The sequence below is a fragment of the Hyla sarda genome, chromosome 2 (assembly GCF_029499605.1).
Source record: "Hyla sarda isolate aHylSar1 chromosome 2, aHylSar1.hap1, whole genome shotgun sequence".
NCBI classification, from domain to species: domain Eukaryota; kingdom Metazoa; phylum Chordata; class Amphibia; order Anura; family Hylidae; genus Hyla; species Hyla sarda.
Genome location: NC_079190.1, coordinates 78526556 through 78549592, shown reverse-complemented (window position 1 = coordinate 78549592; position 23037 = coordinate 78526556). Strand labels below are relative to the sequence as shown.

General features: G+C 45.5%; 1 protein-coding gene and 1 long non-coding RNA gene across 7 annotated transcripts in view; one reads left to right on the top strand and one right to left on the bottom strand.

Moving 5' to 3' along the window:
• KCNH3 (potassium voltage-gated channel subfamily H member 3) overlaps nucleotides 1-14652 on the top strand; it is a 96101-nt gene extending 81449 nt beyond the window's left edge. For 5 of the 6 annotated variants that reach the window (XM_056562192.1, XM_056562190.1, XM_056562191.1 and 2 more), the window contains exons 11-16: nucleotides 5575-5824; nucleotides 8414-8631; nucleotides 9792-10042; nucleotides 10782-10867; nucleotides 13806-13867; nucleotides 14007-14652. In XM_056562192.1, coding sequence (XP_056418167.1) covers nucleotides 5575-5824; nucleotides 8414-8631; nucleotides 9792-10042; nucleotides 10782-10867; nucleotides 13806-13867; nucleotides 14007-14471 — 1332 coding nt within the window. In that variant the 3' untranslated portion in view covers nucleotides 14472-14652. The remainder of the gene's footprint in view (nucleotides 1-5574; nucleotides 5825-8413; nucleotides 8632-9791; nucleotides 10043-10781; nucleotides 10868-13805; nucleotides 13868-14006) is intronic. The other variant, XM_056562193.1, reaches the window with a different exon arrangement.
• The window catches only part of LOC130358655 (uncharacterized), a 56797-nt gene extending 38287 nt beyond the window's left edge, over nucleotides 1-18510 (bottom strand). Inside the window, exon 1 of the long non-coding RNA XR_008889600.1 lies at nucleotides 17701-18510. This is a non-coding gene — a long non-coding RNA (uncharacterized LOC130358655). The remainder of the gene's footprint in view (nucleotides 1-17700) is intronic.
• Between the last annotated feature and the right edge of the window lie 4527 nt (nucleotides 18511-23037).

Here is a 23037-nt window from a genome sequence, read left to right as displayed (position 1 = left end):
CCTTTTCTAGGATATTTGGTCTCTGGCCAGGGACTACAGATGGATCCAGACAAACTCTCTGCCGTCTTAGATTGGCCACGCCCCTCCGGACTCCGTGCTATCCAACGCTTTTTGGGGTTCGCCAATTATTACAGGCAATTTATTCCACATTTTTCTACCATTGTGGCTCCTATCGTGGCTTTAACCAAAAAAAATGCTGATCCCAAGTCCTGGCCTCCTCAAGCAGAAGACGCCTTTAAACGACTCAAGTCTGCCTTTTCTTCGGCTCCCGTGCTCTCCAGACCTGACCCTTCCAAACCCTTCCTATTGGAGGTTGATGCCTCCTCAGTGGGAGCTGGAGCTGTTCTTCTACAAAAAAATTCTTCCGGGCATGCTGTCACTTGTGGTTTTTTCTCTAGGACCTTCTCTCCAGCGGAGAGGAACTACTCCATCGGGGATCGAGAGCTTCTAGCCATTAAATTAGCACTTGAGGAATGGAGGCATCTGCTGGAGGGATCAAGTTTTCCTGTTATTATCTACACCGACCACAAGAACCTCTCCTACCTCCAGTCTGCCCAACGGCTGAATCCTCGCCAGGCCCGGTGGTCTCTGTTCTTTGCCCGATTTAATTTTGAGATTCACTTTCGTCCTGCCGATAAGAACATTAGGGCCGATGCTCTCTCTCGTTCCTCGGATGCCTCAGAAGTTGAACTCTCTCCGCAACACATCATTCCACCTGACTGCCTGATCTCCACTTCTCCTGCCTCCATCAGGCAGACTCCTCCAGGAAAGACCTTTGTTTCTCCACGCCAACGCCTCGGAATCCTCAAATGGGGTCACTCCTCCCATCTCGCAGGTCATGCGGGCATCAAGAAATCTGTGCAACTCATCTCCCGCTTCTATTGGTGGCCGACTCTGGAGACGGATGTTGTGGACTTTGTGCGAGCCTGCACTATCTGTGCCCGGGATAAGACTCCTCGCCAGAAGCCCGCTGGTTTTCTTCATCCTCTGCCTGTCCCCGAACAGCCTTGGTCTCTGATTGGTATGGATTTTATTACTGATTTACCCCCTTCCCGTGGCAACACTGTTATTTGGGTGGTCGTTGATCGATTCTCCAAAATGGCACATTTCATCCCTCTTCCTGGTCTTCCTTCTGCGCCTCAGTTGGCTAAACAATTTTTTGTACACATTTTTCGTCTTCACGGGTTGCCTACGCAGATTGTCTCGGATAGAGGTGTCCAATTCGTGTCTAAATTCTGGAGGGCTCTCTGTAAACAACTCAAGATTAAATTAAATTTTTCTTCTGCATATCATCCCCAGTCCAATGGACAAGTAGAAAGAATTAACCAGATCTTGGGTGATTATTTGCGACATTTTGTTTCCTCCCGCCAGGATGACTGGGCAGATCTCCTTCCATGGGCCGAATTCTCGTATAACTTCAGGGTCTCTGAATCTTCCTCCAAATCCCCATTTTTCGTGGTGTACGGCCGTCACCCTCTTCCCCCCCTCCCTACCCCCTTGCCCTCTGGTCTGCCCGCTGTGGATGAAATTTCTCGTGACCTTTCCATTATATGGAGAGAGACCCAAAATTCTCTCTTACAGGCTTCTTCACGCATGAAGAGGTTCGCGGATAAGAAAAGAAGAGCTCCTCCCGTTTTTTCCCCTGGAGACAAGGTATGGCTCTCCGCTAAATATGTCCGCTTCCGTGTCCCTAGCTACAAGTTGGGACCACGCTATCTTGGTCCTTTCAAAATTTTGTGTCAAATCAATCCTGTCTCTTATAAACTTCTTCTTCCTCCTTCTCTTCGTATCCCTAATGCCTTTCACGTCTCTCTTCTCAAACCACTCATCCTCAACCGTTTTTCTCCCAAATCTGTTCCTCCCACTCCTGTTTCCGGCTCCTCGGACATCTTCTCTGTCAAAGAAATCTTAGCTTCCAAAAAGGTCAGAGGGAAAACTTTTTTTTTAGTGGACTGGGAGGGTTGTGGTCCTGAAGAGAGATCCTGGGAACCTGAGGACAACATCCTAGACAAAAGTCTGCTCCTCAGGTTCTCAGGCTCTAAGAAGAGGGGGAGACCCAAGGGGGGGGGTACTGTTACGCCGAGCGCTCCGGGTCCCCGCTCCTCCCCGGAGCGCTCGCTTCACTCTCCCCGCTGCAGCGCTCCGGTCACATCCTCTGACCCGGGGCGCTGCGATTCCGCTGCCAGCCGGGATGCGATTCGCGATGCGGGTAGCGCCCGCTCGCGATGCGCACCCCGGCTCCCGTACCTGACTCGCTCCCCGTCTGTCCTGTCCCGGCGCGCGCGGCCCCGCTCCCTAGGGCGCGCGCGCGCCGGGTCTCTGCGATTTAAAGGGCCACTGCGCCGCTGATTGGCGCAGTGGTTCCAATTAGTGTGTTCACCTGTGCACTTCCCTATATCACCTCACTTCCCCTGCACTCCCTTGCCGGATCTTGTTGCCATTGTGCCAGTGAAAGCGTTCCTTGTGTGTTCCTAGCCTGTGTTCCAGACCTTCTGCCGTTGCCCCTGACTACGATCCTTGCTGCCTGCCCCGACCTTCTGCTACGTCCGACCTTGCTTCTGCCTACTCCCTTGTACCGCGCCTATCTTCAGCAGCCAGAGAGGTGAGCCGTTGCTAGTGGATACGACCTGGTCACTACCGCCGCAGCAAGACCATCCCGCTTTGCGGCGGGCTCTGGTGAAAACCAGTAGTGGCTTAGAACCGGTCCACTAGCACGGTCCACGCCAATCCCTCTCTGGCACAGAGGATCCACTACCTGCCAGCCGGCATCGTGACAGAGACCTTACAATCTATGAAAAGGTGACACAAGAGGAGTGGTGGCCCTGCTCACTAGAGCTTACAATCTATGAGGAAGTAAGGGGGACACAAGAGGAATGAGGGCCTTGCTCTCAAAAGCATACAATTTATGAGTAAATAGGGGTGACACAAGAAAAGGGAGGGCCCTGATCACAAGAGCTTACAATCTATGAGGTAATGGAGGTGATTCAAGAAGATTTAGGACCATTCTAGAAAATATGGGAAAATAGGGGTGACATGAGGAGTGAAGGTCCTGATCACAAGAGTTTATAATCTATGAGGTGTGGTGGTGGGGGGGTTCACAAGAGGAGTAAGGGTCCTGATCCCAAGAGCTTCGATCTTTGAAGTGATACAAGAGTAGTGATGGCCCTGCTCACAGGAGCTTACAATCAAAGTGATAACAGGGGGGACACAAGAGTAGTGATGCCCCTGCTCATAAGAATTTACAATCTATGAGGTAATAGAGGTGATTCAAGAGGATTTAGGACCATTCTGGAGCTTACAATCTAAGGGAAAATAGGGGTGACATGAGGAGTGAAGGTTCTATTCATAAGAGTTTATAATCTATGAGGTGGTAGGTAATCTATGAGGTGGTAGCGGGGGGGGGGGGGGGGGGGGTAGTTCACAAGAGGAGTAAGGGTCCTGATCCCAAGAGCTTCCATCTTTGAAGTGATACAAGAGTAGTGATGGCCCTGCTCACAGGAGCTTACAATCAATGTGGTAACAGGGGGGACACAAGAGTAGTGAGGGCCTTGCTCATAAGAATTTACAATCTATGAGGAAATAGAGGTGACACAAGTGGAATGAGGTCCCTGCTCATAAGAATTAACAACCTACGAGGTAAAAGAAGTGAAACAAGAGGAGTCAGGGCCCTGCTCACAAGAGCTTATAATCTATGAGGTGACAGGTGATACAAGAGGAGTGCGGGCCCTTGTTACAAGAGCTAACAATCTATGATAAAACAGGGGGGACACGAGGAGTTAGGGTCCTGCTCACAAGAGTTTATAATGTGGTAACGGGGTGTGATGAGGGGCGATGTTGTTACCCCAGGGGCAGATGGAATTAACCCCTTGTATTCGTGACGCCAGGGCGTGGTTTATCCGCGATACCACCTGAAGGTATACCACTAGATCCTGGGCTAGACACAGGGGCAATAATGACTCCAACGCCAAGTTACAGATAATGATAGCTTTACTGAGGGTAGACAGATGGTAAAGTCTATACAGTTCAGCCAGGGCCCATGGAGGTGACCAGTGACTCAGAGACCTTAAGGGCTTGCTGGGACTTGTAGTAGGACTGGACAATTTATTGCAGTCCACGCTGACTTGACAGTTGCTGACAGGGACTGACTTGACTGACGACTGATAAAGCTATGACTGTAGCTTACTTGCAATTGACTGTGGCTGCAGACTTGACTTGAGGCCTCCAATGACTCTGGACACTCACACTAGGACTCGACTTGACTGGACCTCAACTTAGCAGAAAAGAGCAGAGCTCAAAGAAAGCGAGCTAGCTCCTCCCAGGGCTTATATAGGGGAGACTAGCAGGTAGCCCATAGGTCTCCCCTGGGATCACCTGGTCACTGGTACCTCCTGGGTAACAATCACATGGTACATTTCTTAAAGCAACAACACATTATATATTATAATACATAGCAAAACATATATACAGGGGGGAAACAAGTACAAGGGGCCCAGGGAACACTGAAAGGAGGCTGCAGAACAGGGCAGCAAGGGTATGGGGGGTAACACCTCCCGCACTGGGCCACCACAATAATCTATGAAGAAACTGGGGGACACGAGCAGTAAGGGCAACAATTAAAAGAGTTCACAATCTAGGAGGAAACAGGGGAACACAAGGAGATAGGGCAGTGTTTCCCAACCATGGTGCCTCCAGCTGTGGCCAAACTACAACTCCCAGCATGCCCGGACAGCCAAAGACTGTCCGGGCATGCTGGGAATTGTAGTTTGGCCACAACTAGAGGCACCCTAGTTGGGAAACAATGAGTTATGGTCTTAATATTCAGACACTTATTACCTATCCTGTGGATTGGTGATATATTGTCATTCTGGGAAAACCACTTTTACTGAGTAGTCTGGTGTAAAATGTTGTGTCCCATAGGTTTACAGTACAATCGTTTTCTTTTTGTAGTATGTCTGTGCACTATTTCTTGTCATTTTGTCCTATTTCCTGTATTGAGGCCTTTACACATCATGCAGGGGATGCAGCAGTTAAAGGGGTTATCCAGGAGAAAACTTTTTTCTATATATCAACTGGCTCCAGAAAGTTAAACAGATTTGTAAATTACTTGTATTAAAAAATCTTAATCCTTCCAGTACTGATGAGCTGCTGAAGTTGAGTTGTTCTTTTCTGTCTTAGTGCTCTCTGATGACACGTGTCTCAGGAACCGCCCAGTTTAGAAGCCAATCCCCATAGCAAACCTCTTCTACTCTGTGCAGTTCCCGAGAAAAGCAGAGATGTCAGCAGAGAGCACTGTTGCCAGACAGAAAACAACAACTCAACTTTAGCTGCTGATAATTATTGAAAGGATTAAGATTTTTTAATAGAAGTAATTTACAAATCTGTTTAACTTTCTGGAGCCAGTTGATTATATATATATATATATATATATATATATATATATATAGTTTTTTTTTTCCTGGAATACCCCAGTTTTGTTCATTGTACACATGGAGCTAATAGCTCCCCACTTCCCACACAGCCATACGTTGTCTATATACTGCAACCTCTTTAAATCCATGCTTTTATGCCTTGCAGCTCTTGCGCAGTCTTCCAGATGAACTACGAGCTGATATCGCCATGCACCTCAACAAGGAACTTCTCCAAATGCCATTGTTTTCCCTTGCAAGCCGAGGTTGCCTGCGCTCTCTGTCACTTAATATTAGGCCTTCCTTCTGTACCCCTGGCGAGTATCTCATCCGGCAGGGGGATGCTATGGAAGCCCTGTACTGTGTGTGCTCAGGATCTATGGAAGTCCTCAAAGATGGAGTTGTGTTGGCCATATTGGGTGGGTAGAGACAGTAGGCCATTTCTAGTAAACCATGTTACATTCATATAGCCCGGTAACACCACACTTTTAACATGAATGTGCTCTATGTAAGTAATTGTTTTTACATACGATATATATATATTAAAAAACAACATATTTTTACATATTGTGCACAGACAACGACATTCCCATAGACTTACAAAGAGCACATTAACGTTAAAAATACAGGATTTTTTCACAATTTTGCTGGCACATATTTTAAAATAAAATATGCTTGAAAGTACCATGCCTTAAAGGGGTAGTTCACTGGCTAGCCTTCTGGCTGCATTCGGAACATTTAGTTCCAAAGGCTGTGCGCACGCTGCGGCGGTCGGTCACACCCCCTTGTGACATCAGAGCACGCCCCCTCAATACAAGTCTATGGGAGGGGGAATGACGGCTGCCACACCCCCTTCCATAGACTTGAATTGAGGGGGCCTGATGTTACAAGGGGGCAACCCCAGCAGCGCATGCACAGCCTTCGGAACTAAATGTTCCGAACGCAGCTTGAAGGCTGGCCAGTGGAGTACCCCTTTAAATGTAGTTAGTCTTTTTTCAGCCATGGCCATAACATTTTGCATGTTTATATGGTTTCCTATACATTTTAAGATCCTGCTGTGGTGACTGGGTAGTGCAGGTAATAGTGTAGGGTATGTTGGTATTTAACCCTAAATTGTCATTACGCCAGGATGCAGTTTCCTTAGGATAATGGTCCTACCGCCAACCGTCCCAGAAACAGTAGGGAGAAATAATTGAATGTCCACAGCAGATATTGATGAAAATCGGAATAAACTTTACTGCATATTTTATGCAACTGCAGGTAACAAAACAGTCTTGCTGGGACTTCTGAATACAATGAGCTTTGGTTTGCTAGCCACTGTGCTGCTGGTTTGAAGATAATTGAGTTGCAGTAGTCACACAGGATTTTAGTAGTTTTGAGCTGGATGACTCACGGTTTAGTGGCTGCGGAAGATAAGGCTTCAGGCCTAGCTTGAATTGATGATGAGATATGAGATGTGCTTTCTCTGATAATCCGTCAAGAAGAGAGAGAATTTAATGGCAGCAGCCCCTTATATATTAAGGGGGTGGGACAAAGCTTATTGGATAGCCAAACCTGTCAGTCCTGACCCATGGAACTCTGGGTATTTCACATGACCCAAAGGTCCTTAAACCATAGCATAACATAAATCAAAGGCACGTGACCTCTAAGGTCCTATACAGAGGTATCCTAAATTAATTAAATATACATTATTATTACCATATTAAGAGGCGACTAGGGGTTAGCCCTTCAGGAGAGCCCATTAGCATGGAGGGACTCTGGCTGAGGTGACTCCAGACAAAGGGACAGGGCCAAGTCCTGTACCGGGACACCGCACTGCTATACATAAGGCTTTTTGTTTTTGTATACAAGTATGTTTACATAGAAGAATATAAAGACGAGCAAATATATGCATGAGATCTTGTCTTGTTAAAGGGCTCTCTGCACAGCATTGAGAAGGAATTTTGGACCATATGTTCCAGTATGCCTATTTCAGGTCAAGCCACAACATCCTAATGAGAAAACGGTCAAGACTCCATCTTGGCCATACCATACCAAAAATGCAAATCCCCCCACTACTGACTTCTGTAGAAAACTAAACAAAAAAAAAATGTTCTATAGGTGGATGAGACTAGTGGAACTTTTTAGCAGAAATGCACAACTTTAAATTCGGAGGAAAAAGATAATTGGACGCCAAACTTCTTATTGTTTATGATGTCTGACAATAGATCTAGGCACAGGCTGGTGGTACCCTTCAGAATATATGTATACATAGAAAGGGCTGCTCTCCTGGAAGTGTGAGCACAGAATGTATTTTACGTCCCAATGGATCCAAAATTAAATGGGCACTGTCAGATACAAAAACTTTTGATATGTTGTAAAGCATGTATGACCAATAGGTTTTGCAATTGCTTTCATTAGAAAATTTTCAGTATTTCATACTGAAAAAGTCAGTCAAACAACTGCCCCCCAGTCTGCTTGGGCACATACTAGTCCTGCTGTGTCCATGCGTCATCACCTATGTCATGGACACACTTCCTTGATTGACAGCTGTGAGTGCAGGACTCACAGCTGGAGGAAAAATCCTCCCACTGTCCGCTTGTGTCCCGCTACTGTCAGTGAGTACAAGCTGGGAGTTGTAGTTTTGCTAATGCTAGGGGAGATGTGAGCAAACAGCATACTGAGGGAGGGGGCGGAGACCTGCACAGTGAGGCCACGCCCCCTCACTTTGAGAGGAATTCAGACTAGTGAGCTAATTTAAAAGTGTAATAAAAAATAAAGGTGCACATGGGCAGGATTAGTTACTAAGTGTTATATTAAAAAAAAACTTTGTTGAATCTGACGGGTACGCTTTTACTTATATTTTTTGTAATATAGCACAACAGTGAAGGATACTGAAAGTGAATGTATGAATTATATGTTGTGATTTGGATTGTGTAAAATGTTTCTGCTCCAATGGTAATGAAATTGTTAGATATGAGGTCAGTAATCTTGTCTTCTCGTATGTAATTTCTTATCTTTATCTGTAGGAAAAGGTGACCTGATTGGCTGTGAGGTTTCTTTTGAGGACACAGTGATTAAAGCGAATGCAGACGTCAAAGGCTTGACATATTGTGACCTTCAGGGGATCAGTCTGAAGGGACTTCGTGACACACTATCACTCTATCCAGAATATGCATATAAATTCACAAGTCAGATCACACAACAGCTCAGTTACAATTTGGGAAGCAGCAGATGTGAGCCTGAGGTAAGTAATGGCAGACAGCAAAACAAAAAGATATTAATATCTACAAAAGTGGACTAAATGTTATGACACAAGTACCATTCTACCAATTTCCGATATTGAAATATGTGCCTAGAATCAATGTAGAATGAATTGGATGCCTTGTCAATTTCTAAATGATGTATTATTAAAAGGCTTTGAATAGGACGAATTTGGGGTTTCCATGATACAGCTGATTTTTTGTGCCATAAGAGTCTATTCACATGTACAGTATGTGCTGCAGATTTGATATTGTGTTCATTTATTTACATTGAAAAATCTGCAGAATCAAATATGCAGCAGATACTGTACATGTGAATCCAAAGTAAATTTGCTTCAATTCCTGATGATGTCGGAGGAGAGAAGGATTGGGCATGCTGGATTGACTCTACGAATGCTACATTTGACTGCACTATACATTAATTTGGGGGAGACTGTGAGAGAAAGTTGTTGGAGGAACATACGCTATTGAAAGTGTATGGCCACCTTAAAGGGGTTGTCCCACCTTATTACTTCTCGGTTTTCCAGCTAGTCTAGCCTTGTTTGCAGTGGCCAATGTTGGTCAGAAAAGCTGAAAGCGGCCAAAGCAGGGAAGTTACGCAATTGCAATTTGTGTGGCTCCCCTGAACTTACCCAACCGTGGTAGCACCACAAGCTATGCTGTTTACGTAACACCTGGAGTTACGTAAACAGGGTCACCCATGTATACATGGATGGTGCTTGCTTCACTGTTACTTTACTTGCTGTTGGAGCCGGTCGCACTGTGACAGAAGGAGAGGCAGAAATAGTAAGCCTTGCCCGGGAACATTTGTTCATCGCAGCGCTGTACCTTCAGCAGAATCAATGGCTGGGGACTGCCTGCTGTTCAGTGCTGCACTGGCCGCACTCGGAATCTCTGGGCGGAAATGTTCTGCCCGGAGATTCCGCTGTGTGAACTTAGCCTTAAGGTGTCCAGTCAGTAATGACAATGACAAGAAGCTATGGAAACACCCAGTATTCAATGTATTCATACATAGCCAAATGGAACGACAAAGGCATGGCACAAGGCAGAGAGTATTTTCATTGAGTACAAGCATAAAATATATGTATTGTTTAGTCCTAAAAGACTATAAAGTAACACTTCTATGGCAATCTCTATGTTCTAGAGCCAAATCCATATGCAACAGTCTCCTATGAAAGATGGTCTACCAGAAGGGGTGTCATCGCTTGTAAATGCTTCTTTTCTTACCCCAAAGTCCTCTCCCAGACTTCGACTCTCCCCATCAAGGTTTTCAAATTATAGCACTGAACGAAGATCTCAGGAAGTGACACCCATTCACACTCCGCGGAGGAGTTGTGCTACTGAACTACAAATACCACTCATGCCTTGTAGTAGGCCACCAGAATTAAGCCCAAGGTGAGGAGTCTTCTTATATACCACTCATCTTAGAAGGATTAAATCGATATATATATATATATATATATATATATATGTTCATGTTCAGAGAAGGGCAACAGCCAAAGGTAGCCTATCTTTGACAGGTTTCATAAATAATTAATGGCGCGGCAGTGGGCGCACACAACCACCATTCCATTCTCAGGGGAGACTTGATTCTTGCTCTCTGTTCCCCCTTCTGGAGAATGTGGGGGATCAGATAAATAGTTATTCCTTAGCCTGAAAAAAGGGGATAACTTGGATTTGTGGACAGACACCTTCAAATATTTTTCTACAGAATAAGTGATAAATGATCTTTGGGGTTCTGGGGCTCCTACTGATCATTAGTATGGGCATCCCCCCATTTCTCCTCATCACATGACTGAGAAAAGGTATCTGAATAGAGTGGCAATTAAAGGGGTACTCCACTCCCCTATCCAAAGGATAGGGGATACGATGTCTGATTGCGGTGGGGACCCCGCGATCAGACATCTTATCCCGTATCCTTTAGGGTTGGAGTACCCCCTTTAAGCATATGTACTGCTGCTCTATTCTAAGCATATGGGACTGACAAAGACTGCCAAGTGTAGCGCTCCAAAGCCTAAGAATAGTTTTACATCCTTGTCCTTTACCTTTAAACAACAAGAACTTTAGTAAATTCAGTGTAAAGTTTGATCATATCCTAATATCCTCATTACTACAACTTGTCGGTTTTCTTTAGGGTTGTGGATGGAAAAGAGGGAACAACTGGTTTAGTCGCGCAGAAATTCACATTCTCAAACTGCAGCAATCTTCAAAACACTGCAGGTAAGACAAATCACACGAGGCAAACCTGATCTCACCATCCCTTCAACTATAAAGACAAGGAAAAGAAGCAGCCAAGAAGAAGAGGATACGGGAACCAAGACAACTATTCTTAATATGATATTATCTAAAGGCTGATTTACATGAGTGTTTATGCATCTATATTATGGACACAAAAGTGGAGGAGGAGAACGTCTTTTTACGTGTACCTGCTCCAATGTATTACATGGCGCCGGGCAAGTGATAAATCTGGTGCTGATCCCATTTCTTACTTAATTACTCCACTTTGTATGATGTTTCCTCTGAGACTTTTTAATCTGTGCGACAAATGTGTAATTTTTAATAATGTTGTCCACAGTCAGTTTCTAAGCCAATTAAGTAATGTTGTAGAATTGTGCCTCAGTTGGTGCAACAAACCGAAAAGTCGCACATGATAAATTCCTGACCACTGCATGATACCAACTGGAATCACCACTTGGCATGTTCTTCTTGAAAAAGCAAAAGTCGCAATGAAAAGTCTCTAAACAGCATCTGAGACAAACTGTGCAACAAATTTATCCGACAAAACCAGGGTAATACCAATGATAACTTCCTCCCATAATCCTGGCCGGACCACATGTCTGATGACCTGAACAGACGGCTTCATTCCAAGTCCTTTAAAGGGGTACTCCGCCCCTAGACATCTTATCCTCTATCCAAAGGAAAGGGGATAAGATGTCAGATCGCCAGGGTCCCGCCACTGGGGACCCCCGCAATATAGCAAGCAGCACCCACCTGTATCTGCTTCCGGAAGCGCTGGAGGTTCTCTGGCTAATTCCTCCTGACCACAGGGATGGAAGATCGTGACGTCACGACCCCGCCCCCTCAATGCAAGTCTATGGGAGGGGGAGGGACGGCCGTCACACCCCCTCCCATAGACTTGCATTGAGGGGGCGGGGTGGGGCGGGACATAACATGGGGCGGAGCCTGGCGAACTGACATCTTATCCCCTATCCTTTGGAGAGGGGATAAGATGTCTAGGGGCGGAGTACCCCTTTAAAAACAAAAAATAACAAGGCAAGAGTGTAAACAATGCATGGTATGGGAAAAAAGCTTAGTCCAAGACTGACACGTTTCTGACTATGATTAAGGTCCAACAGGTCAGAAATGCACTATTTTCCAAGCCAAAAGCACTGTTCACACCTTTGCCTTGTGATTTAAAGTTTTTAAAGGGCTTGCAAAAAAGTTTTTGTATTTTTTTTAAACAATAGTATGGTGCTGGTCATATCAAATGCAAGATATACCTTTAACGATTGCCTAGGAAGGATGCAACTTATATTCCCATGTTCTAAAGACATGTACAGTGACCCCTCGACTTATGATGGCCTCGACATATGATCATTTCAACATATGATGGCCTCTCAGAGCCGATCGCATGTTGAAGGCAGCATCGACATATGATGCTGCTGTGTGTCGGGGCCATCATACAAACAGCTATCTGACAGCGCTGACAACTTCAGCAAATGATAGACAGTTGTTTAATGTGCTCCGTGTGCCCTGTTCTGCCTCCTGTTACTCACATGCTGTCCTGCTAACTCACGCAGGCTTCCACTGTGAGCTCCGTGTAAGCCCCGCCCCCCCAGTGCCGCCATAGCCAATAGCCTGCAGCATCTTGCTGCAGGCATCCAATGAGCTGCTGGCTGCCCTCCCCTTCCTTTCCTATAGAGCTGTAGTCGGCAGGATGGTAATGGAGGACATTCTGTCCCCCCTGAAGGTATTTAAAGAACTGTACAGTACTGTATGCGATGTCACACATCACATACAATACATTTACACACAATACACCCCATACATCAATGTTTCCCTATCAGTGTGCCTCCAGCTGTTGCAAAACTATAACTCTCAGCATGCCCAGACAGTCAATGGCTGTACATGCATGCTGGGAGTTGTAGTTGTGCAACAGCTGGAGGCACCCTGGTTTGTTAAACACTCCCCATACACTCCACATACAATGGTCATCCCAGAACCAATTAGCAGTTTCCCATAGAGATATGTATTCAACATACAATGGTTCCGAGGCCCCAGAACCAATTACCATTTTTACATAGACATATGTACTCGACATATGATGGTTTCAACATATGATGGTTCTCCTGGAACCAATTAATATCATATGTTGAGGGACCACTCTATTCTGTTCTATGGAACAACGCAAAATTCTTCATTATTTCATCCAGCAGTGTTAGGTAGGGTAACGCTTGCCATATTTTGCTGCATATTTTCCTACCCATTTAAGTCAATGGGTAGCAAAATCATCTTCAGAAAATACATAGCAAAATACAGCATGTGTGACCCTACCCTTAAAGGGGTACTCCGGAGGAAAACTTTTTTTTTATGAACTGGTCCAAGAAAGTTAAACAGATTTGTAAATTACTTTTATTAAAAAAAATCTTAATCCTTCCAGTACTTATTAGCTGCTGAATACTACAGTGGAAATTCTTTTCTTTTTGGAACACAGAGCTTTCTGCTGACATCACGAGCACAGTGCTCTCTTCTGACATCACGAGCACAGTGCTCTCTGCTGACATCCCTTTCCATTTTAAGAACTGTCCAGAGTAGGAGAAAATCCCCATAGCAAACATATGCTGCTCTGGACAGTTCCTAAAATGGACAGAGATGTCAGCAGAGAGCACTGTGCTCGTGATGTCAGCAAAGAGCTCTGTGTTCCAAAAAGAAAAGAATTTCCTCTGTAGTATTCAGCAGCTAATAAGTAGTGGAAGGATTAAGATTTTTTAATAGACGTAAAGTACAAATCTGTTTAACTTTCTGGCACCAGTCGATTAAAAAAAAAAAAAAGTTTTCTACCAGGGTACCCCTTTAAGCTCAATGCAAAAATCTTTCCAATTATATTTATATCTGGTAAAATTTACGAAAGGCCTTTTCAACTTTATTCTATTTACAGATCATTTATTGTTGGCATCAGAACCAAGAGCTACAGATAGTATGGATCATCTCAGTCAAGCGGTGAGTGAATAGTGCACTAGCTGCAATTGTATCACATAGCTGTATCTATTGCAATGACCGTAATCCAGCGTCTGCGTTCATTTTACAAAAAAAAATTGACGTAATTTGGACTGTATCATTAATTGCTTTTTTCCTCCAGGTATCTGATCTGTCCTGCCAAGTGCAGGAACTAAGAGAAGGCCTCCAGTCCCTACGACATGCCGTTCACGTAGCTCTAATGCCATGTAGTCCATCATCCTGCCACCATGGAGGAGACTTCCATACACACTGTGGGGGAGGAGTACATTCACCAGGGGATGCAACAAGTACATGTCCTTCACTTTTCCATCCTGCTCGAGTCGAGAAACCATCTCAGGTCTGTTATGTACACAGTGCTTCCCCAGCTTGCTCAGAAGGACATTTATCTTGGCTTTGGGCTCCCCCTACTCCTATGTGGCTGCACTACACAGGATTTGAACAAAGAGACATCGTCCAGCCAGGTGCAATGGGGGAACCGCACACCACGACAGACACTCAGGCTGTAGAAATGCACTTTATTCTTCCACAAAGAGGGAGCAACACCGATCCAGAAAGCTGGCCCCGGGAGGAGGCGACCGGCGTGTAAGGATGAAGAACAGTATTAGGATAGTAAGGCACAGGGTTGTGAAATTTGTCAAGGTTTCCAAGAAATGGCTTTAAAGGGGTTCTCCGCAGCCCCATCGTCCGGATTTTTTTTTTACGAACGCTTGGAGTGGGCGGCGGGGGTCATGACATGACACGACACGACTACGTCCCTTGTTAAGTCACACCACGCCCCCTCAATGCAAGTCAATGGGAGGGGGCGTGGCAGTCACCACGCCCCCTCCCATTGACTTTCATTGAGGGGGCGTGGTGTGACGTTGCGAACCCTGCTGCCGGCACCCAGTGTTCAAAACGAACGCTGGGTGCTGCACATTAATTGCGGGGTTCCCAGCTGCGGATCCCCCACGATCAGACATCTTATCCCCTATCCTTTGGATAGGGGATAAGATGTCTAGAGGCGGACTACCCCTTTAATTTATCTCAACGAGAACTTTCGGAGCTCCGCTCACAGCATCTGGAAGTTCATTTCTCCGAACGCTGTGTGCAGGCTTCCGTGTTCCAGGCCGCCCCCTCGTGACGTCACGCCCGGCCCCTGAACGAAAGTCTATGAAAAGGGGGCGTTCGCTCCTTACGGACTTCCGGACGCTGCGAGCGGAGCTACGAAAGGCAGGGCAGCGGACAACCCCTTTAATGTTCTGCCGGACAAGATGAGAAGCCCGAGGAATTGTTTGTACATGGTGCAGAGCTCAGGTCTAATACAGTCTCAATGTCATTTATATATGAATCAAAACTTTGAACAAAAAGGTACTAATGCTTCTCCGAGTGTAACACTTTCTAGAAAAACTAAAAAATATTTCATTCAAAGAGGATTGTTTTTTCTAATAATTTTTATTTAATGCAAGGATTCTGGGGGGGGGGGGGGGGGGGTTAAATATAAGATTAGAAACTGTTAGCTACTTTCTGGAAGCAACAGCGCCGCCAGCCTTGTCCAAAGGCAGTGTCTGATATTGCAGCTCATTTTTTATTCACATAAATGGGGCCAAGATGCAGTACTAGACATGGCCCATGGACAAAAGGGGCATTGGCACAAGTATATTTTGTCAATCTTAAAACTTTTTGAATAATACAAGATTGCACTAACTTTCCAATACACACTAGACTAGTGTTTCCCAACCAGGGTGCCTCCAGGTGTTGCAAAACTACAACTCCCAGCATGCTTGGACAGCAAAAGGCTGTTCAGGCATGCTGGGAGTTGTAGTTTTGCAACATTTGGAGGCACCCTAGTTGGGAAACACTGCACTAGACACATCCTATGTGGATAGGTGCATAGAGCTCTATAGATGTATCACACATCAGTTGTGCTTTGTTATTTGGGCAAGATGTATATATTTGTGATGAACCCCTTAAATTATTGCTCTAAAATACAGCCTCGTGCACACACAGTATGCCGACTTATTCTGAGCCTCATAATATGTCTGTTTACAGTCAAAATGGGTCTCAAACTTTCCAGCCTTTTTTTTTTTCCTTTAAGTGGACCTCTTTTTTAAGCTTTTTTTTTCTCATTTGGACCATGTTTAAGGGTATGTTCACATGGGCGATTTTTTTTGCGGGTTTTCCGCTGCGTATTTCAAAAGGGGCGGGCTCTTTTCGGCTGTCCGCAGCAGATTTTCTGCGGCGGAATTTACGCTGTGGAAAATCCGCCACAAGCCCCATTGAAGCCAGTTGGGACTGCAGTGGATTTTTCGCAGTGTAAATTCCGCCGTGGAAAATCTGCTGCGGACCGCCCAGAAGAGCCTGCCCCTTTTCAAATACGCAGCGGAAAACCCGCAAAAAAAAATCCACCCGTGTGAACGTACCCTTAGTCATTTTTGAGGTTTTTTTTGTGTTCATTGTTTGCTCATTTTGTTTTACAGTATATGCAGTATGAAAACCGCCAAAAGATAGTCACTTGCATTTAATGTTACATCTGTAATAATTATGGACATAAAATAAACTACATGTGAACTGAGACGTTTTCCCATTGAATTCAATGCATTTTAAAAACAGCTGTTATTTTGAGACGTAAAAATGTTCATGAGTCCCAAAAATCTGTGAGTGAACATGGCCCAAAACTCAGTACTGAGCTCCAATGTAAGAGAAGCAAATAGCTTTTTATTGGTTGGGGTCTAAGTGAATGTGCAGGTGGAGAAGTGGAGTCTAGGAGACCACGATGGCCGTATAGACATTTTGGGAAGATCTTGCAAAACCTATGCAGAGGAAGAGTGGTACTGTTGCCCATGGCAACCAATCAAATCACTTCTTTCACAGGCAATGAAAGAAGCTCTTTGGTTGCTATGGGCAACTGCACCACTTTTCCTCTGCACAGGTCTTCATAAATCTCCCCTAAAAGTCTGTCCAAGTTATGCGACGGAGACGAGAGAACGTACTAAGTAACAACGTTTTCCAACTCTTTCTTGTGAACGGTCTCTACGACATCTTTTTTTTCCATGACAATGCCCTAACAGCCTCACCCCTTGCAGAAAGACTTAAAGGGGTACTCAGCTGCTCAGCGTTTGTAAGAAACTTTTCCGAACGCTGGAACCGGCGCCAGGAGCCCAATGTCATAGCCCGCCCCCTCAATGCAAGTCTATGGGAGGGGGCGTGACAGCCATCACACCCCCTCCCATAGACTTGCATTGAGGGGGTGGGGCGTGATATCATGAGGGGCGGGGCTACAACATCATTAGCTCCCGGCTCCAGCGTTTGGAACAGTTTTTCTTCCGAACACTGAGCAGCGGAGTTCCCCTTTAAGTAGACAAGCATTGTAATTTAATATTAGTAAAGCTAATATTGCTGGGGTGAAGCCACCTGGGACAAGCCATGATAGGCGAGGACAGGGGGAAGGCCTTTTCAAAAATAAAAGCAGCAATCTGGTTGCTATGGGCAACTGGTCACCTTATCCTTTACACAGTTTTTAGTAAATCACCACCATGTTCCCTAAAACACACAGGTAGAATAGAATTGTTTTTAATTTATTAATGTTAAAATGCAGAGCTTGCCAGGGTCTGTCATGTTTCCATCACCCTTTAGAACAGTGTTTCCCAACCAGGGTGCCTCCAGCTGTTGCAAAACTACAACTCCCAGTATGCCCGGACAGCCGAAGGCTGTCCGGGCATGCTGGGAGTTGTAGTTTTGCAACAGCTGGAGGCACCCTGGTTGGGAAACACTGCTTTAGAATATATTGTCCACCATTTGCGTTGGAACCTTTGCTGCAGATATGAATAAAACCTTACCTGGCATTCTTCGTTTGTCTTTTGGAGATCTCTTGCAAAAATAGATGGCAACAGCAAGTTTTGGGCATGTTTTCTTCTCACCTGTGCAGAGACCCTTATCCCATTTTCGGCCACCAAATAACAGGAGAGTTCAGATCTCCAATGTACATCTCGAATTACATAATCAATTCCATGCACTTTAAAACTAAGCTCATCTAAGCTTCTCACTTTTTGAGAATTTTGCATTTTTCTAACTTTGAAGCTCTCTGCTTGTAAGGAAAATGGATATTCCAAATATTATTTTATTTTATTCACATATACAATATGTCTACTTTATGTTTGCATCATAAAATTGACGAGTTTTTACTTTTGGAAGACACCAGAGGGCTTCAAAGTTCAGCAGCAATTTTCAAATTTTTCACAAAATTTCCAAAATTACAATTTTTCGGGGACCAGTTCAGGTTTGAAGTGGATTTGAAGGGTCTTCATCTTAGAAATACCCCACAAATGACCCCATTATAAAAACTGCACCCCCCAAAATATTCAAAATGACATTCAGTCAGCATTTTAACCCTTTAGGTGTTTCACAGGATTAGCAGCAAAGTGAAGGAGAAAATTCACAATTTCCATTTTTTACACTCGCATGTTCTTGTAGACAAAATTTCACATTTTTGCAAGGGTTAATAGCAGAAAATAGCCCCCAAAATTTGTAACCCCATCTCTTCTGAGTATGGAGGTACCCCATAAGTTGACATGAAGTGCACTATGGGCGAACTACAATGCTCAGAAGAGAAGGAGTCATATTTGGCTTTTTGAGAGCAAATTTTGCTCGGGGGCATGTCGCATTTAGGAAGCCCCTATGGTGCCAGGACAGCAAAATAACCCCCACATGGCATACCATTTTGGAATCTAGACCCCTTGAGGAACGTAACAAGGGGTACAATGAGCATTTACCCCCCACTGGTGTCTGTCAGATCTTTGGAACAGTGGGCTGTACAAAATTTTTAATTTGCGCAGCCCACTGTTCCAAGATCTGTCAGACACCAGTGGGGTGTAAATTCTCACTGCACCCCTCATTACATTCCGTGAGGGGTGTAGTTTCCGAAATGGGGTCACATGTGGGTTTTTTTTTTTTTTGCGTTTGTCAAAACCGCTGTAACAATCAGCCACCCCTGTGCAAATCACCTCAAATGTACATGGTGCACTCTCCCTTCTGGGCCTTGTTGTGCGCCCCCCAGAGCACTTTGTGCCCACATATGGGGTATCTCCGTAGTCGGGAGAAGTTGCATTACAAATTGTGGGGGGCTTTTTTCCCTTTTACCTCTTGTCAAAATGAAAAGTATAGGGCAACACCAGCATGTTAGTGTAAAAAATTTTTTTTTTTTACACTAACATGCTGGTGTAGACCCCAATTTCACCTTTTCATAAGGGGTGAAAGGAGAAAAAGCCCCCCAAAATTTGTAAGGCAATTTCTCCCGAGTACGGCGATACCCCATATGTGGCCCTGAACTGTTGCCTTGAAATACGACAGGGCTCCAAAGTGAGAGCGCCATGTGCATTTGAGGCCTGAATTAGGGATTTGCATTGGGGTGGACATAGGGGTATTCTACGCCAGTGATTCCCAAACAGGGTGCCTCCAGCTGTTGCAAAACTCCCAGCATGCCTGGACAGTCTACGGCTGTCCGGCAATACTGGGAGTTGTTGTTTTGCAACAGCTGGAGGCTCCATTTTGAAAACAGTGGCGTACCAGACGTTTTTCATTTTTATTGGGGAAGGAGGGGGGCTGTGTAGGGGTATGTGTATATGTAGTGTTTTTTACTTTTTATTTTATTTTGTGTTAGTGTAGTGTAGTGTTTTTAGGGTACAGTCACACGGGCAGGGGGGGTTACAGCGATTTTCCCGCTGCAAGTTTGAGCTGCGGCGCAAAATTTGCTGCATCGCAAACTTGCAGCCTGATACTCACTGTAAGCCCCCTGCCCATGTGAATGTACCCTGTACATTCACAAGGGGGGGACCTCCAGCTGTTGCAAAACTACAACTCCCAGCATGCACAGTCTATCAGTGCATGCTGGTAGTTATAGTTTTGCAACAGCTGGAGGCACACGGGTTGGGAAACACTGAGTTAGGAAACAGACAATGTTTCCCAACCAGTGTGCCTCCTGTTGTTGCAAAACCACAACTCCCAAACATTCTCAGGCATGCTGGGAGTAGTAGTTCGGCAACATCTTTAGAGCCAGATGTTGCCGAACTACAACTCCCAGCATGCTTGGAGTTGTAGTTTGCAACATCTGGAGGACTACAGTTTGCAGACCACTACTACAGTGGTTCCCAATCTGTGCCCTTCCAGATGTTGCAAAACTACAACTCCCAGTATGCCAAAACTGTCCAGGCATGCTGGGAGTTGTAGTTCTGCAACATCTGAAGGGCCAGATGTTACAGAACTACAACTCCCAGCATGCCTGGACAGTAGGGGCATGCTGAGAATGTGTAGTTTTGCAACATCTGGAAGGGCACAGTGGTCTCCAAACTGTGGACCTCCAGATGTTGCAAAACTGCAACTCCCAGCATGCCCAGACGTCAAGGGCTGTCTGGGCATGCTGGGAGTTGTAGTATATAGGGTCCCAATACAGCAATGCATGTCGCTTTACGGCGACGTGCATTGCTGTAAAGGGCCCGACCGCGGCTGAAGATCTACTCACCTGTCGCCGCCGCCGCCATCTTCCCCGCCGGGATCCGGGTCTTCAGGGACGAGGTAAGTACCGGGCCGGTCCCCAGCACTCCCCCGTCCCCCGCCGCATCCTCCGGTCTTCCTCCCGTCCTCTCCGGACTTCAAGGGGCCAGGCAGGACGGGAGGAAGTAACCGCCCCCCCTCCTGCGATTGGTCGGTTAACTAACCGACAGATCGCAGGGAATAGGAGGAGCTGGCCGGCTTGCCACCTCGCTCCTATACGTTAGCATGGTCCTGGCTGTCTGTGACAGCCGGGATCATGCGAAATTACCGGGCGGTCGGGTCCCAGAGACCCGATCAGCCCGGTATCGCCGCAGATCGCAAGGGCGATTTCCCTTGCGATTTGCGGCGATCGCCGACATGGGGGGCATACATGGCCCCCCTCGGCGTTTGCCCTGGATCCCTGCTGAAGGATTTCAGCAGGGATCCGCTTCCGATCTCCGCCGGGTGAGCGGCGGAGACCAGGAAAAGACATGACGTATGCATACGTCATGGGTCCTTAAGACCCAGGGTGTGATGGCGTATGCATACGTCATGGGTCCTGAAGAGGTTAAACAACAATATTTCAAAAAATACTTGTTGAGTTCTTGTCAAAGTGTACTAGTAAAGGCCACAAGGTCTATAGATGTTATATAATATAAAGATATAGGGGGAGATTTATCAAAACCTGTCCAGAGGAAAGGTTGACCAGTTGCCCATAGCAACCAATCAGATCGCTTCTTATTTCTCAGAGGTTTTTAAAAAATGAAAGAAGTGACGTGATTGGTTGCTATGGGCAACTCAGCAACTTTTCCTTTACACAGGTTTTGATAAATCTCCTCCATAGACTGGGCCTCTTTCCATTCACTCCACAGTCAAGTTTTGAATCCACATGGACCAAAATAAGCTGTGATGCCCTGTGTGTTCCGACACCTTTCTATCATAGCCAGTAGAGATGAGCGAACTTACAGTAAATTCGATTCGTCACGAACTTCTCGGCTCGGCAGTTGATGACTTTTCCTGCATAAATTAGTTCAGCTTTCACGTGCTCCGATGGGCTGGAAAAGGTGGATACAGTCCTAGGAGACTCTTTCCTAGGAAAGTATCCTCCTTTTCCAGCCCACCGTAGCGCCTGAAGGCTGAACTAATTTACGCAGGATAAGTCATCAACTGCCGAGCCGAGAAGTTCGTGACGAATCAAATTTACTTTAAGTTCGCTCATCTTTAATAGCCAGCAATAAAGTTTAAGTTTTTAGGGGCTGGAATACCCTTTTACATATGCTGGTAGGAACAGCTCAACTACTGGACTAACCTGTGCGAATTTTAAATTGAATATGAAATTTGAACGGTCACCTGTTCACCCACACTAAACCCAATACACTGGCCTCTCTGACTAACATACGTACTTACGTACGTTCAGTCTGGTCCCTCTGAAGGTCCGCTTCTTTCTCCGTCGAATTGCACGCTAAAGGGGGGCCTGCCAGGTGAATTTGAATATTCATGGACGCTAGTCATGTGAGCACTCAGTAGACTCAAGCGCTCACATATCCAGCACTCATGAATATTCAAATTCACCCGATGGGCCCGCCTCCAATGCGTGATTCACTGGAGAAAGAAGAGGCGCCCGACTGAAGGTACGTATGTTCGTCAGAGACCCTGCATCGGTCTCCTGTTCACCCACACTAAACCCAATACACTGGCCTCTCTGACTAACATACGTTCAGTCTGGTCCCTCTGAAGGTCCGCCTCTTTCTCCGTCGAATTGCACGCTAAAGGGGGGCCTTCCAGGTGAATTTGAATATTCATGGACGCTAGTCATGTGAGCACTCAGTAGACACAAGCGCTCACATATCCAGCACTCATGAATATTCAAATTCACCCGATGGGCCCGCCTCCAATGCGTGATTCACTGGAGAAAGAAGCGGCGCCCGACTGAAGGTACGTATGTTCATCAGAGACCCTGCATCGGTCTCCTGTTCACCTGCACTAGTGTATTGGATTTAGTGTGGGTAAACCGAGTGAACGTTTTCCTTTAAAAGCTGCAGTTGGAAATTCTGCTTCCGATCCACAGCTTAACGGCAACACTGCAGGTTTAAAAAGGGGTACTCCTGTGGAAAACAATTTTTTTTCTAATCAACTGGTGGCAGAAAGTTACACCGATTTGTAAATTATTTCTATTTAAAAATCGGAATCCTTCGAGTACTTATCAGCTGCTGTATACTACAGAGAAAGTTTTAAAGTTCTTTTCTGTCTGACCACTGTGCTCTCTGCTGACACCTTTGTCCATGTCATGAACTGTCCAGAGCAGGAGAAAATCCCCATAGCACACCTCTCCTGCTCTGGACAGTTCCTGACAGACAGACAGACAGAGGTGTCAGCAGAGAGCACTGTGGTCAGACAGGAAAGAACCACACAACTTCCTGTGGAGCATTCAGCTGCTGATAAGTACTGGAAAGACTAAAATTTTTAAACAGAAGTCATTTGTTTAACTTTTTGGCACCAGTTGATTTAAAAAAAAAATTCCACTGGAGTACCCCTTTAAAGTTCCCCCACTGAAGTTAATAGAGTAAACCGACAAAAATGTTATAATTAATCCACAATATAAAATTGAGTGTTTTGAAACTCTGTCACTCCTAATTTACAGGTGAACT